General features: G+C 46.2%; 1 protein-coding gene across 2 annotated transcripts in view; it reads left to right on the forward strand.

The window, feature by feature from the left end:
* The window catches only part of SENP6 (SUMO specific peptidase 6), a 755486-nt gene that overhangs the window by 606238 nt on the left and 132594 nt on the right, over positions 1-16654 (forward strand). For both annotated transcript variants that reach the window (XM_085610971.1, XM_085610972.1), the window contains one exon: positions 6553-6656. In XM_085610971.1, the coding sequence (XP_085467097.1) occupies positions 6553-6656 (104 nt within the window). The remainder of the gene's footprint in view (positions 1-6552; positions 6657-16654) is intronic.

Consider the following 16654-nt stretch of genomic DNA (forward strand, 5'->3'; position numbering starts at 1 on the left):
ATAAGCATACTCAACTTCTTTAAGCACACCACTAGGTGTTTGTGGCAACAAGGGACCAGTAACGGCATGCATCTCGACGGCAACATCAGGCACTGCACCAGAAGCTCGGGCCACAACAGAATTTCTCAGCATCGAAGGGCAGGAAACCGCCGGAGTCATACTAAGAAGAATCGGCCACTCGCTGTAGTTTGACATTGTCAATCGAAATGTACCTGTTATCCTTTCGACCAGAAAGTGGAGGTAAAATGACTGTTCTAGTACCCTGCACTCCAAGCACTGGAACCGGTGCACGATAAGAGGGGCTGAACTCCTTCTTGTTCTCCACCTTCTCACGGACCAGATCACCAACACAAGGTAGCCAGCCGACTACCGGAATCTGAAGTTCAGCATCAGATGAGGAAGGTACGTGCTCCTTCGCTAGACTGTTTCTGGCTTCTTGAAGATTCTACAATACAGCACAGTGTTCATCTACGTCAAAGGGTGCGGCTGACGCCGCCATGTCTAGACCATCAAGGTCTGGAACAAACATTCGAACACCAAAGAGCATCATGTATGGGGTCCGCCCACCCAGAGACCTTCTAGGGAGATTAAGTGCACGTTGCACGTCATACAAGTGGGCAAGCCAGTTCCGGCCAGTACCCAAAACTCTGGCTGTCAAAGATTGCTTTAAGTCGCGGTTCATTCGCTCCACTACACTATTACCCTCAGGCCGGTATGGAGACGAAAATTTGACTTGGACCCCCAAATTTCTCATGGCCTCTTTGTACGCCTTAGAGGCGAACGCCGGGCCCTGATCAGAATGAAAGGTACCACATGCAAAACTCCCAACAAAGACACGCAAATCTTTTATGACAGTGCGAGAATCAGCACTCCTTTGTGGCCACACCCACAGAAAAAGTGTGCACGAATCAATGCAACCAAGATGTATTTGTACGCAGTATCAGAGGTAAAAGGACCGCAGTGATCTAAATAAACACAACCCAATGGTTTATTAGAAATGTACAACTGAGTTTGTGGTGGGCGCGCCGCAGTCGAAGGTTTAATCTGCTGGCAAATGTCACAATTAAGAACATGAGCTCTGGCTTGTTTATACAAACCGCACCACCAGTAACGTTGTTGTAACAGATACAGTAGCTGCAACGCCGGCATGCGCGGACGCTATGCCCTCGTGAGCCGCTAATATCAAAGAAGGTCTGCAGTCCGCGTTGGGAATCAATCTGTCACCAACGTCATTAATCCTCACTAATGGGACTTTATCAGGACTTAATCGATAATGGTAACGAGCAGGGAAACCTCTCGCTGGCTTCGTTCCCTGCTCTGTAGCAGCAATAGCTGCCAAGATGTCATCATCGATCTTACTTTTGGATCTTGTAACTGCTGCTACTAAATATGTCGCCACTGCTGTTTTTGCTGCCTCGTCAGCTAGGCTGTTGCCGACAGCATGGACACCAACTCGTTGGTGACCAAGAGTGTGAATTACATTCACGAGAGGCAGACTTTCTTTAAGATCTGCCACTTGAACCCAAAGCAGTTTATGCTTAATCGTGCTACCTTTCGAATCATGGTAGTCGTTCTGAGACCAAAAATGTAGATTGTCGTTGTAAGATTGAACACAATAAAAAGAGTCACTCACTATAAGGGTAGTGACTCTGGGATCAGCAAACTCTAGCGCTAGCACCAGAGCACGAAGCTCCGCCAACTGTGCGGTACAATCACCCAATGACTGTGTATGCACGACATCGGACTGGAAGTCACCATTTACGAAAGTACCGACTACAATTGCGCAAGCCGCTGAATAGGCGTGCTTTGATCCAGTTGCGGGTTGCGCAGAACTGTCAGTGTATATGACACAATGGTAATCCTCGAGTGGTCGCAAGGACAGAGGAGCCGGATGAACAAATTCATACTGCAAAAACTCCTGAGTCTGAAGTGCCGCGTCAAAGATAAAAGTGACGTCCGGCGAGGTCAAGGAAGTGGCCCATTGTATCCACCTTGGATGCAAAGCTTTAGAACTCAGGACACTTGCTTTCGTCACCGCCTCAAGGGCAGGATAGGGTGTTATCACAAACATGCGTTTTCTTTGTGACAGCGCTCGTTCTTTCAGAATCTCCATCTGCACTGCTGTCAGAACTTTCTCGACAGCGGAAAAGCGCAGTTCAGCCGAAGTGTACAAGTGAGATTTGTAAGCAATGGGGACGGTGTCGCCCTCATTGAACGTTAAGTATGTGAAACCAACTGCGCCGGGCACTATTCCTATGACCAGGTTAGTGTGGTTATCACGTGTCAGTAAGTACTCACTAGCAAGAAGATCAGCTTGCAACAACTGCAATATAGCTGAATGCTCTGGCAGCCAACAAGATTTAGAAAAAGTAGGTTGTACCAAGGCGTAAAGCGGCTTGATACGCTGGGCATAATCCGGGATGTAAGTTCGACCGAAATTCAAAAAACCCAGCAGGGATTGTAATTTCTTCAGTGAAGTAGGAGCACGGAGGCATGCGCACTTCTCTAGAAAGTGCTGCGCCAATCCTCGACCTTCATTGTTGAGTTCGTCCCCCAAGAACAACACTGTATATTCCGCAATGTGTGACTTCGCAAAGTTAAATTTGTAACCGAAGTCTGCAAACAAAACAATAATGCGATCAACACGACGGAGATGCGGGTCCAACTCGTCATCTGTGAGATAAATGTCATCTACATACGAGTAAGCATCCGGGTCTATACCCTCCAAGAGGGAGACCACGCGAGCGGCAAAGACTCCCGGGCTGTTCTTATAGCCCATTGGCAATCTTTTGAATTGTTTTTGTTTGCCACCGGAGGTGAACGCCGTCCACTCACTACTAAGAGAGGACAGGTTATGGCTTTAAAAGCCATTGGAAATGTCAAGTGTGGTTTTAAACCTCTTTCTCACGAGACTATCGACGAGAGCCGAACTGTGGGTGTTCTGTACTGCACGGTCCGGCAATGAGAGTTTAAATGCCGGTAATCCAAAATTAGGCGGTACGACCCGTCAGGCTTCGTCACAGTGAACAAAGGGTAACCCTCCGGCTCCTGGACCTCATGGCCTCCTGCATCCTGTTAGTGCAACATGCCAGATGGCATATGCGGGCACAGCATCAGGGCAACCTGTCAGAACTTGTCCAGATCTCGGAGGGCACTGCACGACAATTGCAGTGGTGGCTCACGAATCGCGATTGGGTGTGGCAGATCCCTCTCCCTTCCCCAACCGTAGCACACAGTGGTGACGGATGCGTCCCCCCTGGGATGGGGCGGCCACTTGAGAGAGGCAGAGATCAGAGGCCTCTGGTCTCCGGCAGAGTCCCGACTCCATATCAATCCTTTGGAGCTTTGGGCGATCCGACTTGCACTGAAGGCATTCCTTCCATCTGTCTGGGGAAGTGTGGTGCAGGTGTTCACGGACAATAACACCGCCATGTGGTATTGCAACAAATAGGGCGTGGTGGGGGACCCTATGTCAGGAGGCTCTACACCTCTGGACATGGCTAGAACATCAAGGCATTACCTTGGTGGTTCAACATTTGGCAGGTTCTCTAAACGCCAGGGCGGATGAACTCAGCCGCCGGGGCTTGATGGATCACGAATGGCATCTGAACTCTGACGTTGCGCAAGGTCTTTTTTCTGCAGTGGGGAGAACCTTGGATAGATCTATTTGCCACAGAAGAGAACGCGCAATGTTATCAGTACTGTGCGTTGGAATTTCCAAGGCAGCACTCGCTCGGCGATGCTTTTCGTCGCGAGAGGAGCTGCGGTCTGTTGTACACCTTTCCACCTATACCACTTCTGCCCAGAGTGCTGAAGAAGATGCGGCGCGACCGGGCCCAAGTCATCCTTGTGGCTCCGGATTGGGCACTGGTTCTGGTATCCCGAGCTACTCAGCATGGTGATCGATCCGACTGCCTCTTCGGGAGGATCTACTGTCGCAGCAGCAGGGGACAGTTCTCCACCCAGACCTCTCCAGCCTCCACCTCCATGCGTGGAGATTGAGGGGCGACAGTTGACAGCTTTCGACCTTCTTCCCGAAGTCTGTGATGTCATTCTGGCACCCAGGCGTCCCTCCACTAAAATGGTATATGCCTGCAGGTGGAACAAATTTGTGGCATGGTGCAGAGCAAAGGCTGTGGATCCCCTTTCTGCCCCTCTTTCCGAGGTCCTTCTGTTCCTTCTCTTTGGCCCAGCAGGGCTCTGCTCTTGACACTATCAAAGGTTATCTTTCGGCCATCTCTGCCTTTCTACGGCTTCCAGATCAGCTTTCTCTTTTTAAGTCCCCGGTTGTTAATCGCTTCCTCAAAGGCATTACACACACGTTTCTTCCTGTGCCTTTCATAATGCCTCAATGGGACTTAAATTGTGTCTTGACTTATCTGATGTGCGCTCCCTTTGAGCCCCTTCATAACTGTCCCTTACGTCTTCTCACTTTAAAGACTGCTTTCCTGGTAGTTATCACCTCTGCCAGAAGAGTAAGTGAGCTCCAGGCTCTTTCTTCTAAATCTCCTTTTCTTTCTGTTCATCCGGACAAGGTGGTTTTTAGGGCTCGTCCTTTTGTCTTGCCAGAGGTTGTCACACCCTTCCACATCGGGCAGACCATCACTTTGCCCACCTTCTTTCTGCCTCCGCATCCTTCAAAAGAGGAAGAGAGGCTCCACCGTCTAGGCCCAAAACGTGCCCCCTCGTTCTATCTAAAGCGCACACAACAGTTCCGGGTGGATGACCAACTTTTTGTTGGCTATGTTGGCGCCAAAAAAGGTTGGGCCGTGCACAAACGAACCATCCCTCGGTGGGTCGTTTTGTGCATCAAAGCATGTTACTCGGCTGCGTGCCCATTCTACCAGGGCAACGGCAGCCACTACTGCCTTGGAACGCGGCGTTCCCTTGCAGGACATTTGTCAGGCAGCTACGTTGGCCTCGCTGCACACGTTTACCAAGCATTTCTGCCTTGACAGTCAAGTCCAGAGAGACTGCTTCTTTGGCCGTTCTGTTCTCCGTGACTTTCTGGTGTAATCCTGTTCGCAGACCCACCACTGTTGTTGGTATTGTTGGGGTATCTATTCTAAGGTAAGGAATCTATCACGTGTCTCTTTCAGATGCACAAGTTACTACTTGTGTAACGATATATCTGTAAGAGACATTCGTTAGTGATAGATTCCTTACCGCCTCACTCATCCTCCCCGTTCTGCGAACTGATTTCTAGGGTTAAGGTCATCCCTTTCAAGGTCCTAGTTTCATGGCACCAGTGGTCTGTTTCTTGCATGGCTCTTCGTTCCTGGCACGGAAAGTCGTGTACAGAACTGACGTCAGCGTGCATGGGTGGCGCCTAAGTAGTCTCCGTGACGTCATCTCGGCGCATACGATGCCGGCGACAGACACGGAGCCGCACGACACCACCTTCCGACCCGCAGGGGTACTGCTGATGAAAAACTTTCCAGGATCCAGTTTGACGCCTGGGGATATTCTAAGGTAAGGAATCTATCACTCTTACAGATATATTGTTACACAAGTGGTAACTTGTGCTTCTTACTTGTTTGAAGACTTCTCCTCCATAAGCTGTTCCAGCGCTCTGTGTGGTAGGCTGTATAACAAGATTTTCATTTAACTAGTAAGTAGGGAGAGCTGAATGACCTCCTACTAAGGTAAAAACTACATTCATGGTAGTCTTAGTCCTTGCTACCCCACCTTTATAATATCCACTCAACCATTCCCTTGTAACATAAACTGTGTAAAAATATTGCACCTTAGTAAATCGTATAAAAACTGATTAGGGATGGCTGGTGGCAAAGAGATTGTGATGGGTTTTGTGTGATGAGGGATTCTTGTACATGCTGAGCTCAACAAGGAATGTTAAGTAGCAGCATTCTTTTAAAGAAGCTTTCTATTTTTGCATGATGCCAGTACCTGACTTATTATGGTAGGGAGCAAAGACTAAGAATAGTAACCATGAAGATATTTCTTTCAACTTACAGTAACAATGTTTCCTGTCCATCTTTTCTGCTTGACTAGTGTTAGAGGATAGCCAGGTATGAGAAAGAACATGACTGCAAAGTTCTAGCTTTCTGCCCCTAAAGTTGGAAAAAGGGGCAGAACCTACATTGAACAACAAATTAACAGGATAAATCTAGATAATGGTATTGTCTAAGATTCCATGCTTAGACGTGTGTTGGGGAAACCACCCCTTCTGTTCAGCTGTATTTGTGACTTGGGGTGTGTATCTCCAACAGTTTATCTCTGGGTATTCTTGCTGCACACCCAAATGCTCAGTCAACTGATCTAGTTAAATATTCTTTCTAGAAAAAAGTATTGAGTTTGGCCAGTTTATTATAATTTGTTCATTTTCTTTGTACATTTACCAGGTGAACACACTTTGCAGCCATTTTGGAAATGAGTAATGTTGCTTTTAGGACATTTCAATATAAGATCTTCAAGTAAAAGTATGAACTTCAGAATAAAATTTACTCTTTTTCATTGCTTGAAGCTGTGTTGAGGTGGCAGAAATGTTATTCAAAAACCCATAACGTTTATATTTTGTACTTTTTTTTATAGATGCCTTGGATTCTATCAGGCAAAGCTATAGTGATGAAACCCTAGACAGTAATAAAGCATGCGAGGAGGAGCTTATTGATTTTTCTGAAGATCAAGATAATTTGGTAAGAATGTTTGTAATTTTAATTGCTCTTGAATGTATCCTACCTCTATCACATCAACAATGTAGGCTGGTGGAATTTCTGGGCAATTGAAAGATTGTTCACCGAAGACTAGTTTAATGCAGTATGATTAGAAAGATGATGTGCTTGGACTCTCAACCTCTGAAATAAAACTCTCTTCACTTTACATCTCTTTATACCTTTGTGCAATCTTCGGGCAATACCAATGTGCCTTTCTCATGCATCCTTGTGTCCAGCAGGCATCTCACCTTTTTGTACTTTTCTGCAGCCTTCTAAGGTTTGAAGTCTTTACATAAGTCTTTCTTTCCTAAAGGTCCATACAAATCCTAGCTTATTTTGAGGGTTGGAGTCCACGGCTGTTTCCAAGAGAAATTGTTTTTCTTGTGACACTTTCTTCAGCAAGATACCATGCTGTGAACTTTTATTTTGGGTCTAATAGCATCTGCATGTTCTTGTTCACGTTCAATTTACTGCCCTTAATTTTGTTTAGTACATCTTTTTTAAACTCAAGCAAAACTTAATGGGCAATATCTTTGCATGCCAGCATGAGCTACTCGATACTATGTGAAGTACTATCATTTAGTAGAAGAATTTACCAGGCCACGCACATTTGATGGCTTCATGATAGTCAATGGTTTTGGTATCAAATAGACCCTACAGAACATTACCCTTAGTAAGGGCATCTGTGCCCAGTGGTCAACCATGTGTCAGCTGTGTAGTTTCCATGGTCTTCATCCTGAATGATAGAAAGATCTCTGGTCATTTTCGTATTTTAATAGTGGATTTATGTAATTGTTTTGTAACACACTGGCTTTTAAAGGAGGGCCACTTCATGTTGCTGGTAGAGATGAGAATGTAATAGTTAAAAAAGAGTTCCACCATTATGTGGATAAAGCAGTTTGCAATAACTGAAAGGAGCGGCACATACAGGAAGAACCTTCCGATGTACAGCTCGAATTATGCGTCATGGGGCAATGCCCCTTCCTGGCATGGGCTAGGGGACAAAACCACTGAGTTAATCAAGTTGATTGCAAAGGCCTATTTAGCTAAATTTATTTTGAAGCATTTATTGAAAACTGCCAGGTTTCATGATCTCTTCAGTTTTGGACACCGAGCATTCCAGAGCTGATCCTCCACCACATGGTACGGACTCCCCTCTCTGGGTCGCCTTTGTTGCATGTGCCCTGCAAAAGGCAGTTTACAATACTGGATCGCAGGTTGCTCCACTCTAGTTAGCTTGATTCGTTGAGGAAGATATATCTGCAGGAATATCTTTCTCAGTAGCATGAAATGAAGGCTAATTATATTTTATTACTACTGAGTGTGATGGTCAAACGAGATATCTGCGTAAACCACAGTCCAGATATTTTTAACGGATTTGGCCTTCGGACAGGGTAGGTAGTAGACTCCAAACAAATGCTAATCTCCCACTTTAAGGATTTTTCATTTTTGACTTGTTTAAACATGCTTCATTCTATCTCATCTAGTAGTGGATATTTATAAGGCAGGTGGTGATGTTTTTGCACTGATTTCGGAGTTCTAATTTATTCTGCTTTTTACTCTAATTCCTCACAGTGCATCTCCAGATAGCAGGCCTTATCTGGATTTTTTTCCCAACAACTTGGACATTCCAATGATGAAATCACATGTAAGATCCACAGAGACGTCACCTATTCCTGTGACTTTCATTTTTTAATTCGGATTTTGTTTGCGATTTAAGATAGGGTTCCTCCTGAATCTTCTCCTTTTGATGCGAGGTGTAAATCCAGATGGCAAAAGTCAGTATCAAGCCAACAGTGGATCATGGCAGCTGTTTATTTGACTTGTGTGAGATTTTGCACCATACAGTTATTCTCTAAAATAAGGACCGATTTTTATGGCTTCCACTAGAAGGGATCAGCTTTAAGCTTACCTTCCTCCTTTTCGAGGTTAGGGGGGCGGTGGTTGTCACCGCTGGTAGAAATACTGTATAATGAGTACCATAACCTTAAACATAAGATCATCTTTCCATTACCACAGCTTAGGTGGGAGAAACAGTGAATATGACGTAGATGACCCTACATAATTCTTCTTCAGTACCAATTTCAGTTATCTAAAAGCTAGAACTAAAAGAGGGGATACCTGAGCAATATTTGATCCACTTCAGACTTCCAGAAAAGCTATTATGATCTTTGACTAGTACTGCAAACTGTGAACTTTTGATGCTCCCTCATTGAACGCTAGCTACTGTTTCTGTGGTGCTAGTGCATGAGATTCCCTCTTTTGAGGTACAAGCTTCAAACCCAGTCAGAGTCCTACTTAACAAAGTTGCCACCTACTGTTCTTGCTCCATTGCCATCAGACTTCATACATATAAGGCAATGAGGGACATCTTCACTAAAATTCAGACATACTCTGGATTTAGTTGTGGCAACTTGTCTCCACGGTAGACACCGGTAATGCCAGCATTGTCATATTGTAGTTTGGCCATTGTATTCTTCTCTAACAGACAACTTTCACTACTAAGAGGAGATAGTGTGCATATTTTTCTGAGAATCCAGAACCAGTAAAGAAAAAATCTCAGTGGTGTGTAGATAAAGACTATTGACCAAGAAGTGGATAACTTCTATCACATGAAAGCAGCAAAATGGTTGAAGCTGTACCCCAAAGCAAGCTAGTTAACTGGATGTATATTTTGCCCTGCTTATAATTGCCAATGCAATCAGGGTCTATGTAGAAAACATAAACCAACTCTGAATAGCCCAACATTCCTCAGCTACATATAGGTTCCTGTGGACTGATTTCATTTTCTTTCTTTCAACACCCTTTGGCATGGATTCAAACCTCTGCTCCAACTTTCTGATGACTCCAATCATTGTCACAGTGTACAGGGAAGAAGCCTTCACTGAAAACGACAGAATTCAAGTGGTGCTGCAACTGCAGGAAACAAATATCAATCGCTTATCCACACAACAGGTACCTATTTCATCATGACTCCAGATCATCCACTAAGCATGCTGTAATGCGCCCAAAGACAATCAAGGAGCAAATGATGAAACTTATCGTTGCAGAGCATAGTAAGAGGTTGTAGTTGAAACCGAGGTTATGCCCGAAGTCGGTGCCTTTCTGTGTAGTGGTCCTGAGATCAGTCAAATGTGAATGTCAGTTCCCACTCTGTCTTTCAGGATTTTGATGTCAAAAGTGTGGCATAGGTGCAAGAAAGTCAAGTCGCAGTCATTCCTATCCGGCAACTTGGAGTCTGGCAAGAAATCACAAGGGCGTCACTCAAAGCATCCAGTGTCTTCTGACTCTGAGCCCGTCCTGGCACACCCTGAATTTCCAGTGCCATTTTCTGTCCCACAACAAATAGCGACCTTCAAGGTAGTCATTATCCAAAATTTCCAGAAGCTAATGTTTTGCGGCATGAATCCTTTTCTGGATTTACATGCTGTGCATTAATCCGCCATCTAGTGGTTGGGTCTGGAATGTCTGGTTTTTTTCCTCTGGGGGAGGTGTCGACTGCCATTTGGTGCTAGGTCCATCCCTTGTGTGACGTTAGGCTGCGCCCCGGAAGTTCCTGCACGTGGTAGCCATCTTCAGATTCTTTTTTCCGCCATTGGATCTGGAAGCAAAGGAAGACACTCCGAAGTTTTAGATGGAATCCCCAAAGAATCAAGGAACTAGAGTAAGAAAACCATTGGTCATCGACTGAGAAAATACCGAAGATGAAAAAAGACCTCCTGACACCTTCCCCTGTCGGGGGAACCCGATGGAGCAACAAAGCAGATGGATCAAAAGAGGGCGAGGTAGGAGCCATGGAAAATACCCCTTTCAAATGTTTCCCAAAGTGCCACCACAAGTTTGCACTACGCGATCCACACGACGTTTGTAACCTCTGCCTGCTGAGGGATCACAAGGATAAAGACTGCAAGGCCTGCACAATGTTCGTGTCTAAGACACTCAAGGTACGCCGAAAACAGAGGGAGGGCCATTAAACAGTAATGCTCCAAAGCCAGAAACGACCATCCCTGAGGGGCTTGTGCCGCTCAAGTGATGAGGACAACCAAGGAATGGCCGTAGAATCGACACCTGGGGGAGCCGGGTTTGAACAGATGTTGTGATCCTCGAAGGGGGCGCCGTGATAAGGCGTACCGCGCAGAAGGCGATGAAGGACGAAGAGAAAAAGACTGACCAGGTAAACACTCAACGGTCGGAAACCAAGGGCCCTGAAAAGAAGGCTCAAAAGGCAGCCTAGGCATCGACGAAAACTATGACAGAGGGTCATCCATGACCAAAAGAAACCCACGGATCCCAACCCAGGGATATCGACGAGAAAAGATCGGTGAAGGCAAGCGCCGAACGAGAGGCCGCGAGGGGAAAGATCACACCCTCGGAAGCAGAATCCACCACACCCAAGAAGAGTATCTCCCCGTCCTCAGATGCCAAAAGGGCCCTCGAGGTGGAGGAGAAGAAAAGACGCCTGGAAGCAGAAATGGCAGGCACACCTTCTACAAAAAAAGGAGTTTGCCGAATCGCGGAACGAATTCGGAATTCCTGCGAAACACGCCTCTGCCACTGAAAACACCGAAGAGGAGGAAGATACCCTCAAAGCTCGTCAACCCCCGAACCTCACGAAGAGGATGTCAAAAAGGAGCTCAACGCTCCAGAAGAGGAGGAAGCCTCTGGGACTTTCGAGAAAGAATGGAACAACCTGGACACAGAAAGCCCAGAAGAAGAGGTCTGTAGCTATCCCTCAAAGACTTTGCCACCATACAACATAGCCTTCTACAATAGCCTCATCAAGGTAGCAGCTTATACCTTCGGGATCCCCTTGGAGCAGGAGAAAGGAGACTCCTACTTCCTTCTAGAGACTTTGGCACCATCCACTAAGGGGACACGATACCTCCCAATGCTACCAAGCATCCTGGACCAGGGGAAGGAGGCTTTCAAGGAGCCTGACTCAGCAAAGGGGATAACGCCTAAGGTGAAGAAAAAATATAAGCCTTCCACAAAGGACCCTAATTACATTCAGGGAAACACCGTTCCAGTCTCCATCATTGTCACCACGGCAACACTCACTCCTCCACTGGCCCACCTCCAGAGAGAGAAAGCAAACAAATGGACATGGTGGGGAGAAAGATGGAAAAAGAAGCAGCAACATAATAGCCTAATGCCCTCCTAAACAGGTATGGCCACCAACAGTGGGATGACATCATAGAACTGATGAATAAGCTCCCAGAAGCGGATAAAAAGAGAGCAAAATCATCATACATGAGGGCAAAAACATAGCACCTGCCTGAAAGCAGCCCTAGACGCAGATGATTCAGCCATCTGCCGTCTCATTTGCTGGAAGCCAACATCCTCGACCCCTCGCAAAATGGGTTTCGAGCGCATCACAGCACTGAGACCGCTCTCCTTGCGGTAGTGGAACAAATTAGAAAGCTGCTCGATAGAGACCAAACGGTAGCGCTGATTCTGTTAGACCTCAGCGCTGCCTTTGATACCGTCTCTCATTCCATCCTTCTTCAGCGGCTTTCTGAGGCGGGGGTTGGCCTGACTGCACTTGACTGGTTCAGGTCGTTTCTCACTGACCGATCCTTTCAGGTGTCTACCCCGCCTTTTGTTTCCACCTCCCATTCCATACTGCAGGGTGTCCCTCAGGGGTCGGCCCTCAGCCCGACTTTGTTTAATCTGTACGTCCAACCCCTGGCTGAGGTTGCCCAGAGATACGGCCTGACCATGGTGTCGTACGCCGACGACACCCAGTTAGTGGTGGCGCTGAATGGTGAGTCCGATTTGGACGCTTCTGCCTTTCAGGTCGCTCTGCGAGGGATCATGGAATGGATGTCGGACAACAAGCTGCAGCTAAATGCCTCTAAAACCGAGGTCTTAATCTTTGGAAGAAACACTGACCTCTGGGGCAACCAGTGGTGGCCTCCGGAGCTTGGCCCTGCCCCAACGCCCGTTGAGGAAGTCAGGAATCTTGGGGTCTGGTTTGACAATAAGTTGTCCTACATTCCCCACACCAAAAGACTGGCCGGGATTTGCTTTGGCACCCTACAGTGTCTTAGACCTATTTTTAAGTTTTTTGACCCCACAACCAGGCAAATTATAGTTCAGGCTATGGTCCTAAGTAGACTGGACTATGCTAGTTCACTTCTATTGGGACTGAACAAAGCCGATCTTCTCCGCCTTCAGCGTATCCAAAACGCGGCGGCCAGGATGTTGGTCGGATTGCCTCGCTTCTGTTCCGCCCGTCAAACCATCCATAATTTGCATTGGCTCCCGGTGGAACAGAGAATTAAATTCAAGGCACTCTGCATTACCTTTAAAATCTTAAAGCTGTCTACTCCCCCTATCCTTGCCCAGACTATATCCCCTTATCTCCCTAACAGAGCGCTTCGCTCTGCAGGATTAAATCTGGCAGTTGTTCCCCGCTTTAAAAGAGCCAGAATGGGTGGACGCTCTTTTTCGGTGCTGGCTGCCTTGCTCTGGAACGCCCTCCCCCTTTCGCTGCGCTCTACCACCAGTCTTCTTCCTTTTAGGAAATCTCTGAAAACTTTTCTGTTTGCCACGACCTAGTTCTTGTTAGTTTACTATGATTGGCACTTCTTTCTGTTATGTTACCGTCTCCTCAGCGCCAGGACGCCACTTTGCTGCGGCAGCTGTGCGCTATACAAAAAACTATAACATAACATAACATAACCAGACAAATGTGCACAGGCTCAACGTTAAGGCACGCCTGGCTCCGAATATCAGGTTTCAAGCAAGAGGTCAAAACTTCAATAATTAACAGAACCTTCACAGAAGACACCCTGTTTGGAAGTGAGGTAGATGAAACCCTCCAACAAATAAAGGATAATGAGACAGCCAGGGCTATGGGAGCCTTACAGCAAAGGGGCGCCTTCAAGAGAGGAGGTTCTAACCTCAGTAGACCCACTGCAAGGGGAGTTTTCTTAACAGGCCAACAACAGCAGCAGCAGTCACAGGACGGCGGACAGCAATCAAACCAGTCGTCCGGATACCAAGCACGGCAACAGGAACCAAAGCAGCCCTTTCGAGGCAGGGGAAGAGCCATGGGACAACCCTCGAGCGGGGAGGAGCAAACTCCAAGTGACTTGTCCACAACAAAAGATCCCCACATAACACCAATGGGAGGCAGAATAGTACACCACCTACTTCAATGGAAAGACCATACCACAGACAGTTGGATTTTAAATGTGGTCTCCCACAGCTATTGTATAGAGCTAACAAACAAACCCCCACCAAAAAAAGAAGAGGTTCCAAGAAACAGAAGTCTTATAATTAAGACAGGAAATAAAGGAACTCCTACAAAAACAAGCAATAGAAACAAGCAATAGAGATCGTACCAAGGAGTGAACCCTACAAAGGAAACTATTCGCCTTACTTTTTGGTACCAAAGCAAGATCTCTCACTAAGACCAATCTTAGACCTCAGATTCATAAACAAATTCATTTGTATGCAGCATTTCAAAATGTCAGCACTACAGGAGGTAATCCCACAACTACAAAAAGGGGGTTTCATGGCAACAACATATCTAAAGGATGCATATCTGCACATCCCCATGAACCAAGCTCACAAGAAATACCTCAGGTTCTTCCACAAGAACACTCACTACTAATTCAAGGTCTTGTCCTTTGAGATAAAATCAGCACCAAGAATCTTAACGTATATAGCAGCAGTGGCTTCACCCCTAAGAAGGAGAGGAATCCTCATCTGTCCCTACCTAGACGGCTGACTGGTGAAGGCAAATTCAAAGCAACAATGTTACACGCATGTTCACCAGGTGATCACGACACTGCAGATATTGGGGTTTCCCCATAAACCACAAAGTCAGCAACACAGCCAGAACAAGAAAACACCTTCCTAGGAGCAAGATTAAGCTCCAAGGTTGCACTGGCATACCCGACCCAAAGAAGAATACAAGCTATCAGACAAACTCGTTTCTACCGGAAGGGTCAATCTTGTGACAGTGAGGACGGTCATGAAACTCAGGGGCATGATAGCATCATGCATTCCCCTCATCACTCATGCACGCCTCCACATGCGCCCTCAGCAGAAGTTGCTATGCAGCAGTTGGTCACAAACCACAGGGAGTTGGGAAGAGCTAGTGGTTTTACAGAAAAGGTTCAGATGAAGATACAATGTTGGGCATCCAAGAACATAACACTAGGCAGACCTTTCAAAACACCAACTCCCTCAGTGACCGTCACAACAGATGCGTCCCACAAGGGTTGGGGAGCACATTCAGAAAACCTGACGGTACAGGGTCAGTGGAACAATACAGACTCTATAAAGCAAATCAGCTTCTTAGATATGAAGACAGTGTTCCTAGTACTAGAGTCATTCAAAGCCCACATAGGTGGGGAGACCTTATTGGTCCTGACAGACAATACCACAACTATGTTTTACCTCAACAAACCAGTATTAACTAAATCATTCACCCTGAGCAAACTAGCTCAGGAAATATAGAAATGGACAAACCCAAGGAAAATCAGCCTACAGACAATTCACCTGCCAGGAAAGGACAATACCGAAGTAGATCAACTCAGCAGACAAAACAGCAGCCAGCATGAATGGGAGATAAAACAAAGGAGCCTGTAGCAGTTCTTCGACCTCTGGGGTACTCCAGAAATGGACCTAGTCGCAACAATGGAGAACAAAAAATACCAATCCTTCGCCTTCTAGGTTTCAAAACCACCTATCAAAAGGGAATGCCCTGTCACTAAACTGGTCAGGGACATTTGCATACACTTTTCCTCCAATTCCTCTACTACAAAGGATTCTGGGGAAAACCAGACAACCAGGAACAAACCTAATAGTTATAACTCCTCAATGGACAAGAGAAACCTGGTACTCAAGCCTACTCGAACTGTCCAGGGGACAGATGATCAAGTTCTAGGCAGACAAGGACCTCCTCACAGTGTAAAGGGGTCAGATCATTCACCCCGAACCAGCTACGCTCTGCCTAGTAGCCTGGTGCCTGAATACATAGAGTTCGGACATTTTTACTTACTGCAGACAACAATAGAGATACTAAAGGAGGGAATAAAACGGACCACAAGACAATGCTACACAGCTAAGTGTAAACGGTACACCATATGGTGTACAGAAAACAATACCATAAATTCCATTTCCACACGGGATCCAAAACTCGTATATCTTACTCACTTGCTTGACAGTAACATAAACTACTCAAGCCTCAAGGTGCACCTGCCAGCAATAGTAGCCTACACCAGGGGAGATTCATATAAAAGTTTCTCTGTAGCACCAGTCATCAAAAGATTCTTGGAGTGGTCCAAGAGAGTTGCACACCCAAGAAAGGCTCCAGCCCCAATGTGGAGTTTAAAGACCGTCCTAACACTACTGACAGAACCAATCGAGCCCATGCATAAAGCAGAACTCAAATACATCACTATAAGGACTGCCTTCTTAATAGCCATACCATCTTTACGTAGAGTAAGGGAACTACAAGCATTAAAGATTGAGGAACCATACATGCAAATCCACAAGGACAAGGTTATCCTAAGCACAGACCCTCAATTCCTACCCAAGGTAGTAAGCAAATTGCACATGAACCAAAGCATACAGCTAGCGGTCTTCTTCCAAATCACGCAAACACGGCTAGAAAGAAGCCTTCATACCTTGGACGTAAGAAGGGCTTTACTATACTATCTACAGTAGACGAAACAATTTTGTAAAGGCAATCAATTGTTTGTTTCTCACTCAAAGTCCAACAAGGGAGTACCCGTGACAAAGGGGACACTTGCACGTTGGATTGTAGAGGCAATTCAAGTATGGTATGCCTCAGCAGGAAAAACTCTAAACACACGGATAAAAGCTCCCTGATCAAGTAAAAAAGGGGCAGCACTGGCCTTCATGGCCAATGTGCCAATAGACACCATTTGTGCTGCGGCAACATGAGCATCCCCACCCACATTCACCAAACATTACTGAGTGGATGTACAGATGACTAAGGA

Source organism: Triturus cristatus, chromosome 6 (assembly GCF_964204655.1).
Source record: "Triturus cristatus chromosome 6, aTriCri1.1, whole genome shotgun sequence".
Taxonomy (NCBI): domain Eukaryota; kingdom Metazoa; phylum Chordata; class Amphibia; order Caudata; family Salamandridae; genus Triturus; species Triturus cristatus.